Below are 17,187 nucleotides of genomic sequence, written 5' to 3' on the forward strand. Positions count from 1 at the left end.
GTATATAAATATTAGGATAAAACATTTGCCTGGAAACGCCCATCAGTTGCCAGAATCCATCATCGAACAAATACTGGGTTGAACTCGTGTCTCGGTTGTATTACAGTGTGATGTTTTGGGTTTTTTTAAATACATTTGATCAACTGTTTCCTCTTTTTTTAAAAAAAAAATCTCCTGCAGTACACATGAATAGTGAAATCAGTGCTTTTTGGATGGTGTTGGCATAGCGATTAGTGGCATCATATATCAGATGTGCATAGTCCTTTTTACAAACGGGGAAGGGGGTTGCATGTGAAACAGTGCAGTAACTGATCTGTTAATGTTTTTTTTATTCTGGCCTCTGTTGCTGCCAGAGGCCTTGGAAGTAGACCAAATAACTTAAGAGTGCAAAATACCCATTTTCAAATTTCTGTCTCGGTATATGGTGTTAATAACTATTCTTCCCTCTCTATCCTAGTTTTTTTTTTTTTGTTGCTTTTATTCAATGTCCGAGTTGCCTTTCTTTTGCTCTCAGCTTTGTACTGGTATCGTGCTGTGCTCTTTGCTCTGCTCTGGCGCCGCCTGGTGGAACCAGGAGGAAGCGTCGAGTCTCACCGAGGTGGGGAAGGGGGAAAGGTACTGAACTCTGAAGTAAAGATGTTTTTGGAGTTGTTTTTTTTTTTTTTGTACTTGCTCATGTTTGTTTTTATTCACATTTTTAAGAAAAAATTGTTTGCTAATTGTTGTATTAAAAAGGGGGTCAAAAAACCCCAAATGAAACGTAATGTAATTTATTTGTTTTAATACGCAGAGCTACAGTAGAATACATTTACTGTATTTTAGTATAAAAAAATAAATTTAAATCAATTCCTCTGGACTCCTCAGCTGTTCCTGGAAATCCAGTAAACTACTGGGAGGTTATTGAGATATTCATGATGGAAACAAAAGCATTCCCATTAACATGTGAGGCTAACAGGTGTGTTTTAAACCATTATTCTGGGATGTACAGATGACATGATTTACAGATGGTTTGGGGCGATATATCCTAAACCTGTTTTGCATGATCTGGTTCTACTTTTATTCAAGAGCAGTTTGTGGCCTGAAGTCCAACCAGTCGGGTCTGTTCCAGTAAACCACAGTCAATATTCTCCTCATATAATTAACATGACATTCTCTGAATACACAAATATTTATAAGTGTTGGTGTTGGTGTCCAGAAAGCCCTCTGGGATAATTAGACAGGATTATAATTAATTAAATGTATGTCATTATTTATTAGTATTGGAAACATTTATTTTCCAAAACTTCCGTGCAAACATTTTCTAATCGATTGGGAGTTATTTCCCACACCACCGTGGTGGAACTGGGTCAAACACGCACACACGCCATCCGATAAACCGGTGTGAAATTAGATGAAACTGATTCCGCGTTAGACCCCGCCCCTCTCTGATCCTCCAACCAATGGGATTCATCCGGAGGCGGGGTCGACGCCTACTCCGTGCTGGCAACAGGTTGCTCTGGTCGAGCGTTGAGGAGGGGGGGAAAAAATTCCCCGATGTCCTCAATTCATGGAGTAACATCTCCACCGCGCCACAAACCCACGGATGATCCCAGATTAAGGAAGGAGGAGCGTTTGGTTAATCCGGACAGGTGCGGCAGAACCAGGAGCGCCAGTTCGGACTGGTTTTTTGCGGACAAAGTCGAACTCCTACCGTAAGTCCCGTTTGATACCCGCGGCTCTAAGCACCTGTCGTGAACACCTGTGGTTTTTACCGGAATTTCCCGGGTTTTTTCCCCGGGATTAACACGTTTTATTCCGCGCGTTCTCTGATAATTGGATGTGACGGCGGTGCGTAAAGAGGATGTGAGGTTTATTCCGGCGGATTAAGGCTCCAGATCGGATGTGACGGGACGACAGGTGCGTCGCTTGTTTACCTTTGACGCTTCGGGCTCGTGGGGCTCGCGGGCTAAAGTAAACAAAACCGGTCGCGGTATCGACGCGCGCGCGCACCGAAACCGACTGACCGGACAGGTGTGTGTGTGACGTAATGACTCCAGGAGCGCACAGGTGCGCGGAAGGATCCTTCCACTGGAGGGGAACTATTTAATTTAGTTTTTAATCCTGACGCGAGTGGCGTTTCCTTGACAACATCCTAGTTTTGCAGATGATAACAAGGTTGTGTGTGTGTGTGTGTGTGTGTGTGTGTGTGTGTGTGTGTGTGTGTGTGTGTGTGTGTGTGTGTGTGTGTTTTCTGGTTCATTCATAATAAGCTGCTCCAGATAAAAGCCTCCGACCTGATACGAGAGCTTGGGGCCGTTTTGTGCCCCCCCCCCCACGAGGAGGGAGTTGTGTTACCACGGTGTTTCTAGTTGACACAACACACACACACACACACACACACACACACACACACACACACACACACACACACACACACACCTCCTCCACAATAACTCCTCTCAGTAGTGTAAAGGTAAAATATTATTGTGTGGTAGAATATTCTCTGTTTACCCAAACAACATGTAACTAGAGAATTACCCCCACCCCCCTTGGAATTTATCGTGTTGTAATATTTGATGATGCGTTCAGGTTCATGTAAATTATTAACTCCAGGCTCATGAAAACAAAAACCAAACTAGTTTTAGTTGTACACACACTCCTGATGTGAGCCTTGGATCGCGTTACGTCCTTCTTTTGTTTCACTAAAATCACGTGAATATTTAAAGGAAGGTTGGAAATAAACAGAGAGGCCAGAGAAAGTGTGTGTGTGTGTGTGTGTGTGTGTGTGTGTGTGTGTGTGTGTGTGTGTGTGTGTGTGTGTGTGTGTGTGTGTGTGTGTTGGATCTTGTGGAAGCAGGAGAAAAAAAGGGACAAGCGGGTTCGGTTGCAGGGAAGCGCGATGGCAGACGGGCCCGTTTGGTGACATTCCTGCTTCTGTTGACTCAGTCATTCCTTGTAACAAAACACACACACACACACACAAAAAAGAGAGGAGTATTTCAGCTGCTGGATGTCTGCAATAAATAAATAACTGTTTATTTATTCATCTGCACACCAGGAAGCTCCAAAAAAAACCCAAACCCACCAAAGATGGTCGAGTGGAGATGGAGCATCCTTAAAATATGAGATGCATCCTCCTTTTCTTCTTCCTATAAACTACCAGAAGTCTTTTGATGCCCGGCGTCCAACAAACAAAACCCAGTTGTCTGGTTTAGTGTTTGGACTAAAGGGAATTAATTTGGGTTTGTTTTTTTTGTATTTTTGGTGTTGTTTTTAATGAGTTCCCCTCACTTTTTATTTCCTGCCTGCTGGACACTTTTGCTCCTGTTGGCGTTACAGTTGCCCTACTTCTTGTTACCTCTTAATCTGTTGGAATATAAATGCAAAGCACGCGCGGCGCCGCGTGTGAAGAGAACTCCCGGCATCCCAAGAATGCGTTTTAGTCAAGACAAAGACCGACTTTTGATTGGTCGATCTGAGCTGCCGGCCTGTGGAGGCCTGGAGGCCGTCGTCACGGCAGCCGGTGTAATGAGCACTGATGGTACCTGGAGCACCTGTGTCCAGATGGAGAGCAGGTTTCCTCATTCTGTGTGTGTGTGTGTGTGTGTGTGTGTGTGTGTGTGTGTGTGTGTGTGTTCAAAGTAGACAGTGTACGCCTGACTGACTCCGCTCTGAAGTCTGGTGACTGGGGAGACCCCCCGGGAATTAGAAAGAGAGAGAGACAGAGGGGTCCATTCCTCACATAGCCCCCGGTTTTTAATGCTCCACGGAGCCGGCACAATAGGAGGAGTGTTCCCTGTCCCCCAGTGGATTCACATCAGGTGGACATCTGTGAGCGTTTGTTCAAATGAAAGCATCACGGCGTCTGGGGTTTGGAGGTTTTCTTCACCTCCATTAGAAAAATTATATTATTATTATTTTTCTGCTTTGTGACATTTTAAAAGACCAATCATGAGAGTTATTCTGAGAGGGATCAATGTGGAAAATAAAAGCACAGATGAAGATGGTGTTTTTAATGAGAGAGGCGCTCCAGAGATGTCATATTACACTTCCATGTGTAAGAAACAAGAGGACAACATGCCCTGATTTTTAATCCCAGTTCTGGTCCGGCTCAAAAAAAAAAAAGACGTCTCCAAGTGAATTTTATTTTGATAGGACCTGATATCGCTTAGATATTCCTCTAAAGATGCAGAAGGAACACGATATGAAGTCAGGAAATGAGCTTTCGTTTTTAATAACGTTTAAATGAAAGCAACAGTGCATGACTTGCTTAGAGGATGCACACTCTGTGTGTGTGTGTGTGTGTGTGTGTGTGTGTGTGTGTGTGTGTGTGTGTGTCTAACACACCCACTCGGCCTCGACCTGCTCTGAGAGGTTCACGGCGCTCCAGCGGCGTGTTTGACGTGAATACGATCCTTTGTGTCTGAAACCTGTCGAGCAGGAGGAATCTGATGCGTTCACTGAGCCCCGGAAAACGTGGGAATTTTTCCCTGTCGGTTTAGTTTCTCAGTTTTTCCTCAACTTTCTGCTTCCAGGAAGTCAACATGAGCGCCGTCTCCTCCGACAGGAAGTCTCACGTGGATCACGGCGTCCAGATCCGCTTCATCAAAGACCTCCACGACACTGGGGGGGCTTATCCGGATAAATCCAGGGGGAACACCAACGCCACACCCCCATCTAATAAATACGGGGTAGCCGTCCGGGTTCAGGGCATCTCCGGGCAGCCCTACGTGGTCCTGAAGGATGGCGAGAAGGGCGACTCCTACGGGGTCCAGTTGAACACCCCGGCCCCCACCTCGGGCCCGCCCTCGCCCTCCAATAGCCTCCTCAGGGGGGGCAGGGAGCCGGCAGAGGTCGTGAACCCTTACGGCCCTTCTGCGAACGTGGCGCGCTCCCCCGTGTCGGCTGCGGAGGACGAGGATGGGGAGATCTTCGGGAGCCCCCTCAGACGACCCCCCGGGGATGGTCAGGCGGGAACGCAAGGGGTGGAGTCAGAGGAGGTCAGAGACGACCTCCAGGACAGAGCGGCGGGGGGGGGAGAGGAAGAGGAGGAGTATAATGAAGCGGGGCTGAAGCCGGTTAAAGTGAACGGCGTCGGAATGGGAGGGGGTAAGCAGAACCCCCCCGGTTTGGTCGGTTCTCTGGGGCGGCGCGCCGAGAAAACGCAAGTCAAAAAACCCCCCACGAAGCCAGAACCTCCAAAAACAGCAAACCAGGAGCCCCCCCTCCCAGCGGTGGACACAGACTCCCTGGCCCCCATCAACAAGCTCATCAGTAAGTTCAACAACGCGACACCGAGGGCCCCCCAGGCCAGGGGCCGCCCCGGGGCCCGGCAGCAGCTCGGGTTGGAGGAGCGGAAACGCTCCAGAAGTCTGGACGCCAGGAAGGACCCCCAGCCGGAGATGTCCCCCCCCACCTCCTCCCAAGGCTCCTCCCCCACCCCGAACCCGTACGCCGCCCCTCTGGCCACGCCCCCCAGGTCGATGACGTCATCCGTCTCAGCCAGCAGCAGCCTGGGAAGGACCCCCGTGTCCAAATGGGCCCCGCCCGAGGCCCCGAAACCGGGCCCTCAGGTCAACGGGAGGTTCGTGAGGGAGGCGGTGCCAAAGAAGCCGGTAAGTCACATGTCAAACTGATGCCCCCGGGGGCCGAATGTGGCCCTCCATAACATGTCATGTGGCCCCCGAGAGCAGAAGAGGTCTAAAAATAAATAGAAACATATTTTTTCTGTGTAACTGTAATATTTGTGACTGAGATTACATGAAGTTACATTTAGTTACATTTTTAAGTTACATTTAGTTACATTTTTAAGTTACATTTAGTTACATTTTTAAGTTACATTTTGTTACATATTTAAGTTACATTTAGTTACATTTTTAAGTTACATTTAGTTACATTTTTAAGTTACATTTAGTTACATTTTTAAGTTACATCTGGCCCTTTGAGGACAGCCGTTCAGGAGTTATTTATTTATTATTTATTATTTATTGTCTATCTGCAGGAAATTCGTCCGAGGACTCAAAACGCCGGCGTCGTCAACGGGGAGGAGGTCCAGCTCAAAAAAAACGCTTTCAGCGTCCAAAAAGAAAAGTAAATACGTTCCCAGAATCATTGATAAAAGTAAATCAATACGCATCAAATCTGATTTAATCCTCGTTCCTCCATCAGCATCGGCGACCAAGACGCATCCCTGAAAAGAAAAACCAACCCGATCCGCGAGAAAACGACCGGTTTGAAGGTTTGACGCCTGATTTTTTTATTACTCGTTTTGAACCACAGATGGGAGGTTTGGGCTTCGTGGATTTTTAACCGTAAAAGCTGCTACTGTCTGTATCCAATGAGAAGGTTTAGAGGATCTAAATGCTGCTAACGTTTAACCTTTGCAAACCTCCACACATCATTTATTAACAACACGGTTAGCTGCAGATTTAATATGTTTGAATCCATCCAGAGTCTTTTTTTTTTTTTTTCCAATTAGCTTCTTGTCGGTCTAACAAATGATGAGCGGAAAATAGTTTTTCTCATCTTGGAGATAAAGCATTTCTGGCTTCTTCTTATTTCTCAGGATTCAAACTTTTCTATTTTATTCCTTCTGTCTCTTAAGTTCCGCTCAGAGCGCTCCAAAAAAAAAAAAATCATCACACATGCTGAGCGCTGCTTTGTCAGGTTTGATGTTATCTGTGCTCGTTTGGCCGTCCTGTGACACCTCATTAAAACAGATGGCCTTAATGAACTCGAGCACGCGTTCCTTCTTTATATTTGCACTATTTTGCATAAATCTGCATATCTATCCATCCATCCCTCGGTGTCGGAGGCTCCTTGTATGACACACACACTCATGTGTTTGTGTGTGTGTGTGTGTGTGTGATCCCTGTGGCCACAGCTGCCTGTGAATCATTCGCCCGATTCGTCTCTTGGCAACGACGCACCTGCAGAGGAAATGGTTGAGGCCTCAGTGTGTGTCGAGGAGGCAGACATCAATAATTGAGTTGGACTGGAACCTTGCACCAGCTGAGTGTGTGTGTGTGTGTGTGTGTGTGTGTGTGTGTGTGTGTGTGTGTGTGTGTGTGTGTGTGTGTGTGTGTGTGTGTGTGTGTGGACAGATCTTTCTCTGAGGATATTTTTTTGTTAGGACGTAACCATGACGTCCACTTGAGCCTCTCATTTCGCTCTCATCTCCTCAGAAGCGACGCTCAAACACCCAGCAGCTGCAGGATGAAGCTGCTCTTTTGCTGTTTGCTCTCTGATTGCTCTGCCTGTAAACTAAAACATCAGCGTTGTGTGTGTCTGTGTGTGTGTGTGTGTGTGTGTGTGTGTGAACGTGAGATCAGAGAGGCATCGGAGGAGTGTGTTGTACACGAACGGCTCATCCAGGGGTCCTTTTGAGGTAGTTTTATGTGTTACTGAAGGTTCTCATCTGCCTAACGTGAATCAGATCAGATCCCCGTGGCGTCGCTAAGCGTTCGAGGCTACCCTCAAGGCGCTCGGGGGGTGTTGTGACCGGTTTAATGTGGCATTAATGGGTGCCGCTGGGACAGCGATGGAGTTAATGCACCGACAACCTGTTTGTTCTCCTGGTTACTCCTGTTGTGTTGGGTTAGGTTACATAAGTGTGTGTGTGTGTGTGTGTGTGTGTGTGTGTGTGTGTGTGTGTGTGTGTGTGTGTGTGTGTGTGTGTGTGTGATTATCCACAAGAAAGGAAATCGATCCCAACATCGAGATTAAATCTCACTCTGATTCACTGGAAGTTCACAATTTTAACACAATTCTGATCCAGCGTCTCCGCTTTGCACCTCTGACTGACCCCCCCTTCCCAGTTTGAGCGTTTGAGGCTCCTAACTTGCAGTGGGAGCCTCCAGTCACGTCAGAGTGATTGGGGGGGGGGGGGGGGGAGAATCACATTTCTCACAGCGTTCGAACAGATAATTAAAGCTTAAAGCCGTAACTCCTTCTTCCTCCTATGATTCCATCTTCCAGGAGGTTGTTTGAGGCTACCTCCTCTGAGACGACGGCTTCTCCTCTCACCTGCATTCAGGTCAAGTCAGCCATTGTTAAAGACAAGCTTTTAATTGAATCTCCTTTGCCTTTTTTTACCACCACACCATCCAGTGTTTATGCAAAAAGCCTGCTAATGCATGCAAAAAAAAGGGGGGGGGGGGGGGGCAGGAGATTCTCTTTTCATGCCGGCTGATGAATACACACAAGGATCCAGCTGATGCAAGGCGTTCGAGGCGCTCATACATGTTTTTATGTTATCTTCATTTAATTATCTCTGGAGAGTTTTATCTACAAACTGACCTACAGGGGGGGGGGGGGTATGAAACAAATCTGTGCAAAAACACACTTCATAATCCATCAGTGATAACTAGCAGCCCCCCCCCAGGAGAAGAGGAGAGGAGCGTGAACCTCGCTTTGTCTCTCCTCGGCTTCTGCGTGTGCATCCCTGTAATGAGTGTGTAGGAAGATAAGAGAGGTTTCATGGGCAGACGCTGCGCTTATATGAATTTTTTTTTTTTTTTTTTGTGGAGAGGAAGCTTTGTAAAGTTAGGATCTGTGTGGGCGACCCCCTCCTCCCCAATCCCACCACCCACCACCCCCCCTGCAGCCTGTCAGGAAGAGCTGTTAAATCGGTGAGGCTGTCGTTTCTTTGAGGGCGTCTGAGCGCACCGGCAGGGCCTTTTCACCAAAATGTGTCAGAAAGTAGGGCGAGGAAGGTTTTTTGGAAAGTTTTCATTGATACGGAGCCCATTAGGTTTTTCTGCAACGTCGGCTGTTAGACGCTGATGTGGAGTTTCCAGCCCTCCTTTTCGTGTTTTTGAGCTTTCTTAGGATGCTATTTCTCTCTGGAACTCTCATATGTTTTTCGATATATATATATGTGTGTGTGTGTGTGTGTGTGTGTGTGTGTGTGTGTGTGTGTGTGTGTGTGTGTGTGTGTTTTTGCAAAAAAAGGGAGGATCTGGTGCAGAAATCAAACAGGTGAACGTGGAGGAGCGTCAGGAGCAGCTCAGTCGCTGCAGGAGAGACCTGCAGGAGGCCCATGATGAGTAAGGAGGTTTCTGTGTGTGTGTGTGTGTGTGTGTGTGTGTGGTGTTAAATCAACAGTATGTGTGCACTTAGCAACCGATGAGCTTGTGTGTGTGTGTGTGTGTGTGTGTGTGTGTGTGTGTGTGTGTGTGTGTGTGTGTGTGTGTGTGTGTGTGTGTGTGTGCAGGTTGGCCATGGAGCGTATGTCCAGAGAGGTGGCCGAGTCGCGCCTGCGCCTGCAGGAGGATCAGCTGGCCGAGCTTCAGGAGGAGCTGAGGAGGGTCTCCGAAATCTCAAGTCACCCCGATTCAACGCAGATGGTACACACACACACACACACACACACACACACACACACACACACACACACACCATCCTCCTGTCTGTCTGATCATCCCGTCTCTCTCTCTCTCCTCCAGGACGTGATGGCGCTGCGGGCCGACCTGGCCGAGGCCGTCATGCTGCGTCAGCGCCAGGAGGAGATCCTCCACCAGCGGGAGCGGGAGCTGACCGCCCTGAAGGGGGCGCTCAAGGAGGAGGTGGAGTGTCACGACAGGGAGATGGAGGACCTGAGGGAGCAGTACGGCCAGGACATGGAGAGCCTGAGGAGGACGGTGGAGCAGGTCACACAGGTGGGGGGCGCTTTGAACCAGAGGAGAAGCGACACCAACGGCTCAATAAAGCCAACAAAGAACAAGCGGAGACCCATAAATAGTGCTTTATTTCTCCTTGCAGGATTTTCCTCCCTTTAACGTCTGAGGGAGGGGTTGGTTTGTTTCCACAGAATCAGAGCCGGTGTGGAACAGTCAGAGTTTGATCTGACAGTCCTGCATGCATTATTAAGTAGATATTAAATTATACTTTGATGCAGAATCCAATCCAGGCGTTGTCTCGGCGTTCCGTGTCATGCATCGGGGTCACGGGGTCAGGCCTAGCCTGAGAAGTTCCAAAACTTTCCCACTTTCTGTTTCCTGTCGGTGGATTTTATTTTATTTTTTTGTGTTGCTGCCACGCAGGAAATTTGAAGTATAAACGTACAGAAAAAAGTCATTTTGATTTTTTTTTTTTTTTTTTTAGAAACGGCAGCCTGAGAGCGTGGAATAAGCAGACAGTTTGGCAGCCGCTGTTTGATGATTTATTTATTTTTTAATTTGGCATGAGGAGGATTAAAGTTTTCGGTCTCATCTGATGTTTTTTCCGGTTTTGTTATTTATGTAGATTTTTTTTTGTTTTTTTTTTGGTTAAAGTTGTTGAAGAGGTCGCTGATGAAGGCGTAACAAAAAAAAAAAAAGAAACAGCATCTCTGTTTTATGTTTTACTGCGCCGGAAGAGACACAGAGCTTAAAAGAAACTTATATTTCTGTTGTTTTTTTTGTTCCAGTCTCAGGACCGGATCGAGGAGGAGAGGGAGCGAGTGAACTCCTCCATCTTCACCCTGGAGGAAGAGCTGGAGAGCTGCAGAGATGAAGGGGAGCAGTGGAGGATGCAGCTGGAAAACACCAAACAGGAGCTGCACAAAACCACACAGGAGTCAGTGTCCGTCGCTTAAATCTTATATAATGTGTTAGAAAAAGATCACAAAAATTCCCCCCAAAAAACAAGCTATAAAAAAAAAGTCAGCTTAGACATTTACCGAACATTTTTACAGCATTTAAAACACTATAAACCCAAAAAAAGATCCTGAATGTGTGGATGAGATTATATTTCTAATCTCTCGCCCTGGAATGAAAGGGATTACCAAAGCCGTAGCATTAGATTAGATCCGCAGACTGGAAACAGGCTTATATTCACACCTACCTTCTATTGTTTTCAACCGCACACACACACACACACACACACACACACACACACACACGCAATTTATTCAAAGACGTTGCCGAGCTCTTCGTTTCCAGTTATGCACAATTATTTTTAACTCATGCACTCTTTGCAGGAGCAGGAAAGGCGTCAGCAGACAAACGTGAGGAAGTTTACGTCTTTTGGTTTACGTAGATCTAGTTTTTCCAATCAAACAACCCCCCCCCCCCATTCAGAAATCTGAAATCCTGTGGATTTGGAATCTGATGACATCCATCAGATTTGGAAACTCCCATCGACAACACGAGTAAATCACCAGTCAAGATGTCGATATGATCGATTGGTGCATTAATCAAGCATGGTTTTCTTTTTCTTTTTGTTTGGATGTTTTTTAGCTCTCACTAACACGTTTCCTGATTTCCTTGACGCTGAATAAACAAAACGTCTAAATTTAAATTGTTGAATTGTTTGGCTGATTTGCTCTCACTTTTTTTTTTTTTCTGTCTCTGTTTTGTGTGCTTACGGCTTGCGGTGCGTTTATTCCTAACAAAGCGCCCGTTTTTGCTGCACCTTCCTCAAACTTCCTTTTTTTTTTTTTAATCTCCAGGCTGCTCAGATGCCGTTTGGAGAAAGAAGATTTCCAAAACAAGCTGGAGGATCATCGGGAATTGCTGCTCGCCGCGAAGAAACAATTTCCTGTGTCTGATTCTTCAGCAGAGGTAAATCAAATCGGCCTCGGGGGCAGACAGATTAGACTTATCGGCGCTGTTTTTCTGCCTTTCTCAGGAAAAACACTTGTTTTCCTTCGTTTTTTTTTTATGGTTGCTACGCATCCTGGTTCATCCTTTCTTTTCATAAACATCTCTGATTGCTCATCTCAAGGAGCTCCGGCGTTGCCGTGACGATCTGCAGCGGGCTCGAGCCGATGTCGACGAGCGAAAGAGGGAGTTGGACATGAAGAAGGAGGCGTTTCGAGCCCTGAAGGAGGCCGGCGAGGAGAAAGAGGGCGAGCTCCTCGCCGAGATCGGCCGTTTGAAGGAGCAGTTCAGGAAAGAGAAGGCGGAGCTGGAGAAGGTTGGGTCGTCGGGGACGACCGTGGTCGACCACGGCGCCGCCATGGAGCTGCAGGAGGCCAACGCTCGCCTCAGAGAGAGGATCGCCCGCATGGTACGGCGCACAAACAGAAGAGACGCGCGCAAAATAATCCAGACGGCAACGATGAAAGCAAACGGCCTCCCACGCAGGACGCTATTTATAACCAGCAGATAGTGAATTAGATCCAAAGTAAATCTGAAACATTAGCTGAGAAATAATCCCTCCTAGACGCGTTTTAAATAAAGACGCACATTCTGCTCGGCGTGGACTAAAACAGACCATAAAAGACACAGGCAAATAATTGAATACAGTATTTTCAGCACTATAAAGCGCACCTAAAAACCTTTCGTTTTCTCAAAAACCAAAAGTGCGTCTTCTAATCCAGTGCGCCTTATACACGAAAACCTGGGTTTCCGACCACAAGTTGTTCCTGAAGGCTGTTCCAACAGCGATTTGTTCGAATTCCATAATCCATAACTCGTAACTAGTACCGTAGGCAATGGAACGCAAATTAAGTGAAAAATTATGGAATAGAGTAAAGTAAAATAAAAAGCACATTACCGTCACGTTTCCTCTCGACTTTTCTCGCCTTTTATCGAGCATGGCGGCGAGAAAAAGGCGTTTGACTTCCAAATTTTATTCGACTTCCAAGACAAAAAAAAATTCCGAATTTTTTGGTCGAATTCCAATTTGTTCGATGTCTAAAGCGTTCGAAAACCAAGGTTTGCTTGAATAGAAAAAAATGGAAAAATATTTTTTGGGGGTCGTAAATCTTGTCCTTCGTCCTCCAGACGAAGCTTCATTCCAGCTCGGCGCTGACGTCGGACGCCGAGGAGGAGGTGGAGGCTCTGGAGAACGAGAACCGCTCCCTGAAGTCTCAGCTGGAGGAGGCCAAGCGGGGGGCGACCCGCCTGAGCAAAGAGAGGGACGAGCTGACCCGGAGGCTGGAGGAGAGAGACCAGGAGAGGGAGGCGCTGAGGAGGGGCAAGAGCGACCTGGAGGAGCAGAAGAGGCTGCTGGATCGAGCCCTGGAGAAGATCACCAAGGAGGTGCGTGGGGCTGGAGCGACATGGGGGGGGGGTGTTACGGATGCGTGGAGGTGCTTCACCTCCATCTTCTGTCGCCGTCAGATGGAGGTGATGATGGGAGACTCCCGTCAGTCGGTGGCCAACCTGCAGGCGCAGCTGGACGACTACAGGGAGCGCTCCAGGAAGGAGCTGCTGGAGGCCCAGAGGAGCAACAAGGACCGGCAGGCGGAGCTGCAGAGGGCCCAGAGCCACCTGAAGGTCCAGCAGGACGAGGTGGGGAGCCATCTGCGGTCCTTAAAGTCATTTACATATAATAGGCTCTCTCTGATTGGCTGCGTTCGGCTCTGGCCTCCAGGTGTCCCGGCTGAAGAAGGACCTCCTGCTGTGCAGCGAGGAGCGAGACAGCGCCCAGCTGGAGAGAGACCTGATCAACAACCGCTTCCGACACCTGGAGAGCGAGATGGAAACGGAGAAGAGCACCCACACCGACCGCACCCGGGAGATCAGAGGTCTGGAGGTGAGGCGCACAGGGTCAAAGGTCACCAAACTGGGTGGAAACGCCGTTCGGGAGATGTTCATTTTCATCTCCTCAAAGGATAAAATCAAGACGATGGAGATCGAGCTGGACGAGGAGAGGAGCAGCGTGGAGCTCCTGAACGACCGCGTCACCCGGACCCGAGATCAGGTGACGCGTCGGGATCTGAATATGCATGCAAATAATTTAATTTAATTTAATTTAAAAATTACAATTAAATGAAATCATTTGCATGCGTATTCAAAATGAGCTGGAAATTTTCCTGCCTGATGACAGTTTGACTTCATCTTCATCATGCATGGTCTTCCTCTCTCAGGTGGACCAGCTCAGGTCAGAGCTGATGCAGGAACGGTCGACCAGACACGACCTGGAGATGGACAAGAGCGCCCTGGAGCGACAGGTACCCTCATGTGTTAACAGTAATAACAGCTGCTGTGGAAGGTCAGGGCGTTACTCACTCCACCCCCCCCTCTATGGTCCCAGCTGAAGGAGCTGAGGTCCCGCTTGGCCGACATGGAGGGGCCCACCCGACCGTCCCCGACACTCACCCTGCTGGAGAACCGGATCCAAGAGCTGGAGGAGAGATTACGCAGCGAAGAAAGGTACAATACGACAGAAGTAGCTGATTTATTTTAATACTTTGTTCATTTTTATTGTTTTTATTTTACATTTGTTTCATTTTAGTTTTATTTTATTTTGTTTATTTAATAATTTAATTGTTTTATTTTATTATGTTTTTGTTTAATAATTGTTTTATTTTGTTTTTGGTTTATTTTATTGTATTTTTGTTTTTTATATTTCTTCATTTTATTTTGGTTTTTTTAAATATATTTTTATTTTATTTTATTTTTTTACATTTTTCTTCTTAATATTATATTATTTGGTTTTATATTTTATATTTTATTTTTATTTTATTTTATTTTAATTTGGAGGATCATCTGTCATTAGTCACTTAATATTATCCATCACAACGAAGGCGCATCAACAGCACTTTTTATTCCCATGCAACCGAAAAATCTATGTTTTAATTATAATGTTAAAATGATAATGATAAAATGATTCCGTTTCTGAACGCCTCCAGAGAGAAAAGCAGCATCCAGGCTTCTCAGAGGCGAATGGAGCGAAAGCTAAAGGAAGTGAACGCCACGTTGGACCAGGAGAGGAACCAGCATATTGAGCAGAGGGATCAGGTAAACAGGAAGATCTTTTTAACCCTGTCTAAATAATAATCTAAAGGTCGAGCTGCACCCGACGGATCACAAACATCTTTCACGTCTGAACTGGGCGTCATCGAAACTGGGGAGTTTATATCAGCAACCAAAGAGGAAGAAGACATAACTCCAGTTTAAACAAATAGCTAAAAGAATATTTAATAATGAATTAATTAAAGATGAGCTGTATGATAAAGATGAAGGCTGGAAGCAGAAGGAGCGGCTGAACGACTCCAGAGCTCATTATAAAACACATCATATGTCATTTTTAATTATTTTTCTTTCAGGTAATGTATTTGCTCGCAGTCCTTGACATAAATAGATTTAATAATCTGAACTAAAAATAAACTAAGAATGGAAATGGAAAGACTAAGGGAGCTTCAGCTGCCTTTATGCGAAGCTAACTTGTTTTAATTCCACCTTAAGACGGTCAGTTCCTGTTTGACCTGCTGCTGTTTAATTATTAGTTCCGTTCAAACAGAACTTAACTCCTCCTGCTCCAAACCACTGATCTTATTTGTGCTCCTGACCCGACCTGTGTGCACCAGAACGCTCCATAACCGCTCCCGACCCCGCCCTGTTCCCGCCTTAGCTCCTCCCCTTGACACCTGACCTCCTCCATCCTCTCTTTCTCCCCCCCCACCCCACCCCCCAGCTGTCTCTCCGCGTCAAGGCCTTGAAGCGTCAGGTGGACGAGAGCGAGGGCGAGGTGGAGCGCCTGGAGGGCGTCCGCCGGAAAGTCCTCCGCGACCTGGAGGAGCAGCAGGAGCTCCAGGAGGCGCTGCACGCCAAAGTCAGCGCCCTGGAGAACGAAGTCAAGTAAGCTCCGCCCCAGGAAATGATGTCGATCTGGAGTGTTTTTGTTTTTTTCAAAATTAAATTGATCAAAATTCCAAAAACTTAGAATTTTTTAGTTTGTTTTTTTTAAAAACTTTCAAGCATTTAAAATGTCATGTGTCTTCCTTACACTAGATGGCGCTATATAGCTTGCAGTGATTGGTGAAACTGCATGTCTGTTTGCGTGCTTTGCTCTTCAGGAGGAAGTCGCAGCAGACGCATCATCATCGCGCCGCTCTGGGCTCGTCCGCCTTGAGCTCGGACGACGAGGACGGTTTCTATGACAACAGCATCACCTCCATCCTGAACGACGGCCACCTGTCCACCACCAGCTGCTGAAGGAGGAGGAAAAGCGTTAAAATAAAAAGTTGTTTTTGTTTGTGCGGACCCGTCGGTGAAAGTCTAAGTGGGGGACTAGAAGTGGGTCGCCCCAACAGTGTCGGGATGATTAGATTCACTTTTGGAGCCTTCAGTCGAAGGTTTTTGCCGTGTTTTTTCTCGAGTCGAAGAGATTAAAGTACGCTTGACCTCATGTACTACAAATCTACTGCTTTCTAAACCTTTTTTCAACCAAAAGAAATCAATTTGCATATTTTTTCCTTTGTGTTCTGAACCTCTTTCTGTTTCCTGCTCATGATGAGAGTTACTTCATGTTCTGAAAGTGATTTTTATTTTTTTTTAACCTTTTGAATGTGACGACAACAGGGCATTTAATATGAGCCTTCTTTACACTGTATTTGCTGTATATATACATAAATATATAATATATCAGTTACTGAAGACAATCAAACACAGCACAGATTTATCCCCCTCCGTGTTTCTGTTAGGGTTTGGTTTATTTTTGAGTCGTCTGCATGTTTTTTCACTGTGCCTTAAGAATCCATATTTATCTTCCCCCTATGCTACGTCTGCATGCTAATGCTATTTGCTCATTTATCTTGTAATTCTGCCTCGCTTGCATCTCCTGCATTTCCTTTATGAACAATAATTAGCTCTGGAAGCTTCCCACGCTTCTGTTCATTAAACCTGCCGTCATGAAGGGTGATGATGATCTGATGCCAGTTTAATAGTGTTATTACGTTTATAAAGGGGCATTTTGAAATTTTATACGTGGAAAATTACCAGCACTGATTCTAATCTGATGTGACATTTTGGTGCAGAGATTTGCAAGTTTACCTGAAAGTTTTGAAGGATTTGCAGTAAAATTTGGAGAGTGTGTCAAATTAAAAAGTGTTCTGTATTTTTTCCCCGAATTTTCTCAGTTACTAAATCTACAGGTTATATTTTGACATATATTTTCAAGTATTTTAACCATCATTTACTGATGTATGATGAGATGTTCCACGTTGGCTCAAAAGAGGAACACCGACATATGATGTTAATTTTTTTTTTTTTTACAGGGGCGTGAGTTAAATACAGATTATAAACAGCAAAAATACGACCAATTCAAGCCGATATTTAAAGCTTGACTTCTGACGATAAACTTTGACAATCGTTCCCCAACCTGAACCGAAGTGAATAATACTGACTGACCTTTTGACCCTAACACACACATCCTCAAAACTGTAGCTTGTGTCCATTTAAGCAGATGCTTTTTGGTGCTATTCAAGCACCAACAGAGGAGAACAAACATTAGAATGAAAGTGTAAATCTTGCTTTAACTGAAACCATCTCTGAA

The 17,187-nt window shown here is 46.0% G+C and overlaps 1 protein-coding gene across 4 annotated transcripts; it reads left to right on the plus strand.

The window, feature by feature from the left end:
- The first annotated feature begins 1,486 nt into the window (after positions 1-1,486).
- On the plus strand, positions 1,487-16,732 carry cgnb (cingulin b). Of its 4 annotated transcripts, none has more exons than XM_068333779.1 (20): positions 1,487-1,691; positions 4,515-5,594; positions 5,981-6,069; positions 6,148-6,217; positions 8,932-9,026; positions 9,194-9,326; positions 9,426-9,638; positions 10,388-10,536; positions 10,940-10,966; positions 11,411-11,522; positions 11,686-11,970; positions 12,690-12,947; positions 13,029-13,199; positions 13,282-13,443; positions 13,522-13,611; positions 13,778-13,861; positions 13,945-14,063; positions 14,543-14,651; positions 15,328-15,491; positions 15,710-16,732. In XM_068333779.1, exons 2-20 carry the CDS (start codon positions 4,524-4,526, stop codon positions 15,846-15,848), a joined length of 3,540 nt encoding a protein of 1,179 aa, XP_068189880.1. In that variant the 5' UTR covers positions 1,487-1,691; positions 4,515-4,523; the 3' UTR covers positions 15,849-16,732. The 4 variants fall into 4 exon arrangements, with proteins under 4 accessions (XP_068189880.1, XP_068189882.1, XP_068189881.1 ...); XM_068333781.1 differs by having other exon boundaries at positions 15,645-15,785; XM_068333780.1 differs by lacking the exon at positions 10,940-10,966.
- Positions 16,733-17,187: the final 455 nt, after the last annotated feature.

The sequence above is a fragment of the Antennarius striatus genome, chromosome 14 (genome assembly GCF_040054535.1).
Source record: "Antennarius striatus isolate MH-2024 chromosome 14, ASM4005453v1, whole genome shotgun sequence".
NCBI classification, from domain to species: Eukaryota; Metazoa; Chordata; class Actinopteri; order Lophiiformes; family Antennariidae; genus Antennarius; species Antennarius striatus.

What these genes read in the sequence shown, in the direction of transcription:
- cgnb (XM_068333779.1), top strand. Translation starts at nt 4,524, where the DNA reads ATGAGCGCCGTCTCCTCCGACAGGAAGTCTCACGTGGATCACGGCGTC. An exon ending in AGAAAACGACCGGTTTGAAG is followed by an intron (nt 6,218 to 8,931) that starts GTTTGACGCCTG and finishes TTGCAAAAAAAG; the next exon opens with GGAGGATCTGGTGCAGAAAT. An exon ending in CTGCAGGAGGCCCATGATGA is followed by an intron (nt 9,027 to 9,193) that starts GTAAGGAGGTTT and finishes GTGTGTGTGCAG; the next exon opens with GTTGGCCATGGAGCGTATGT.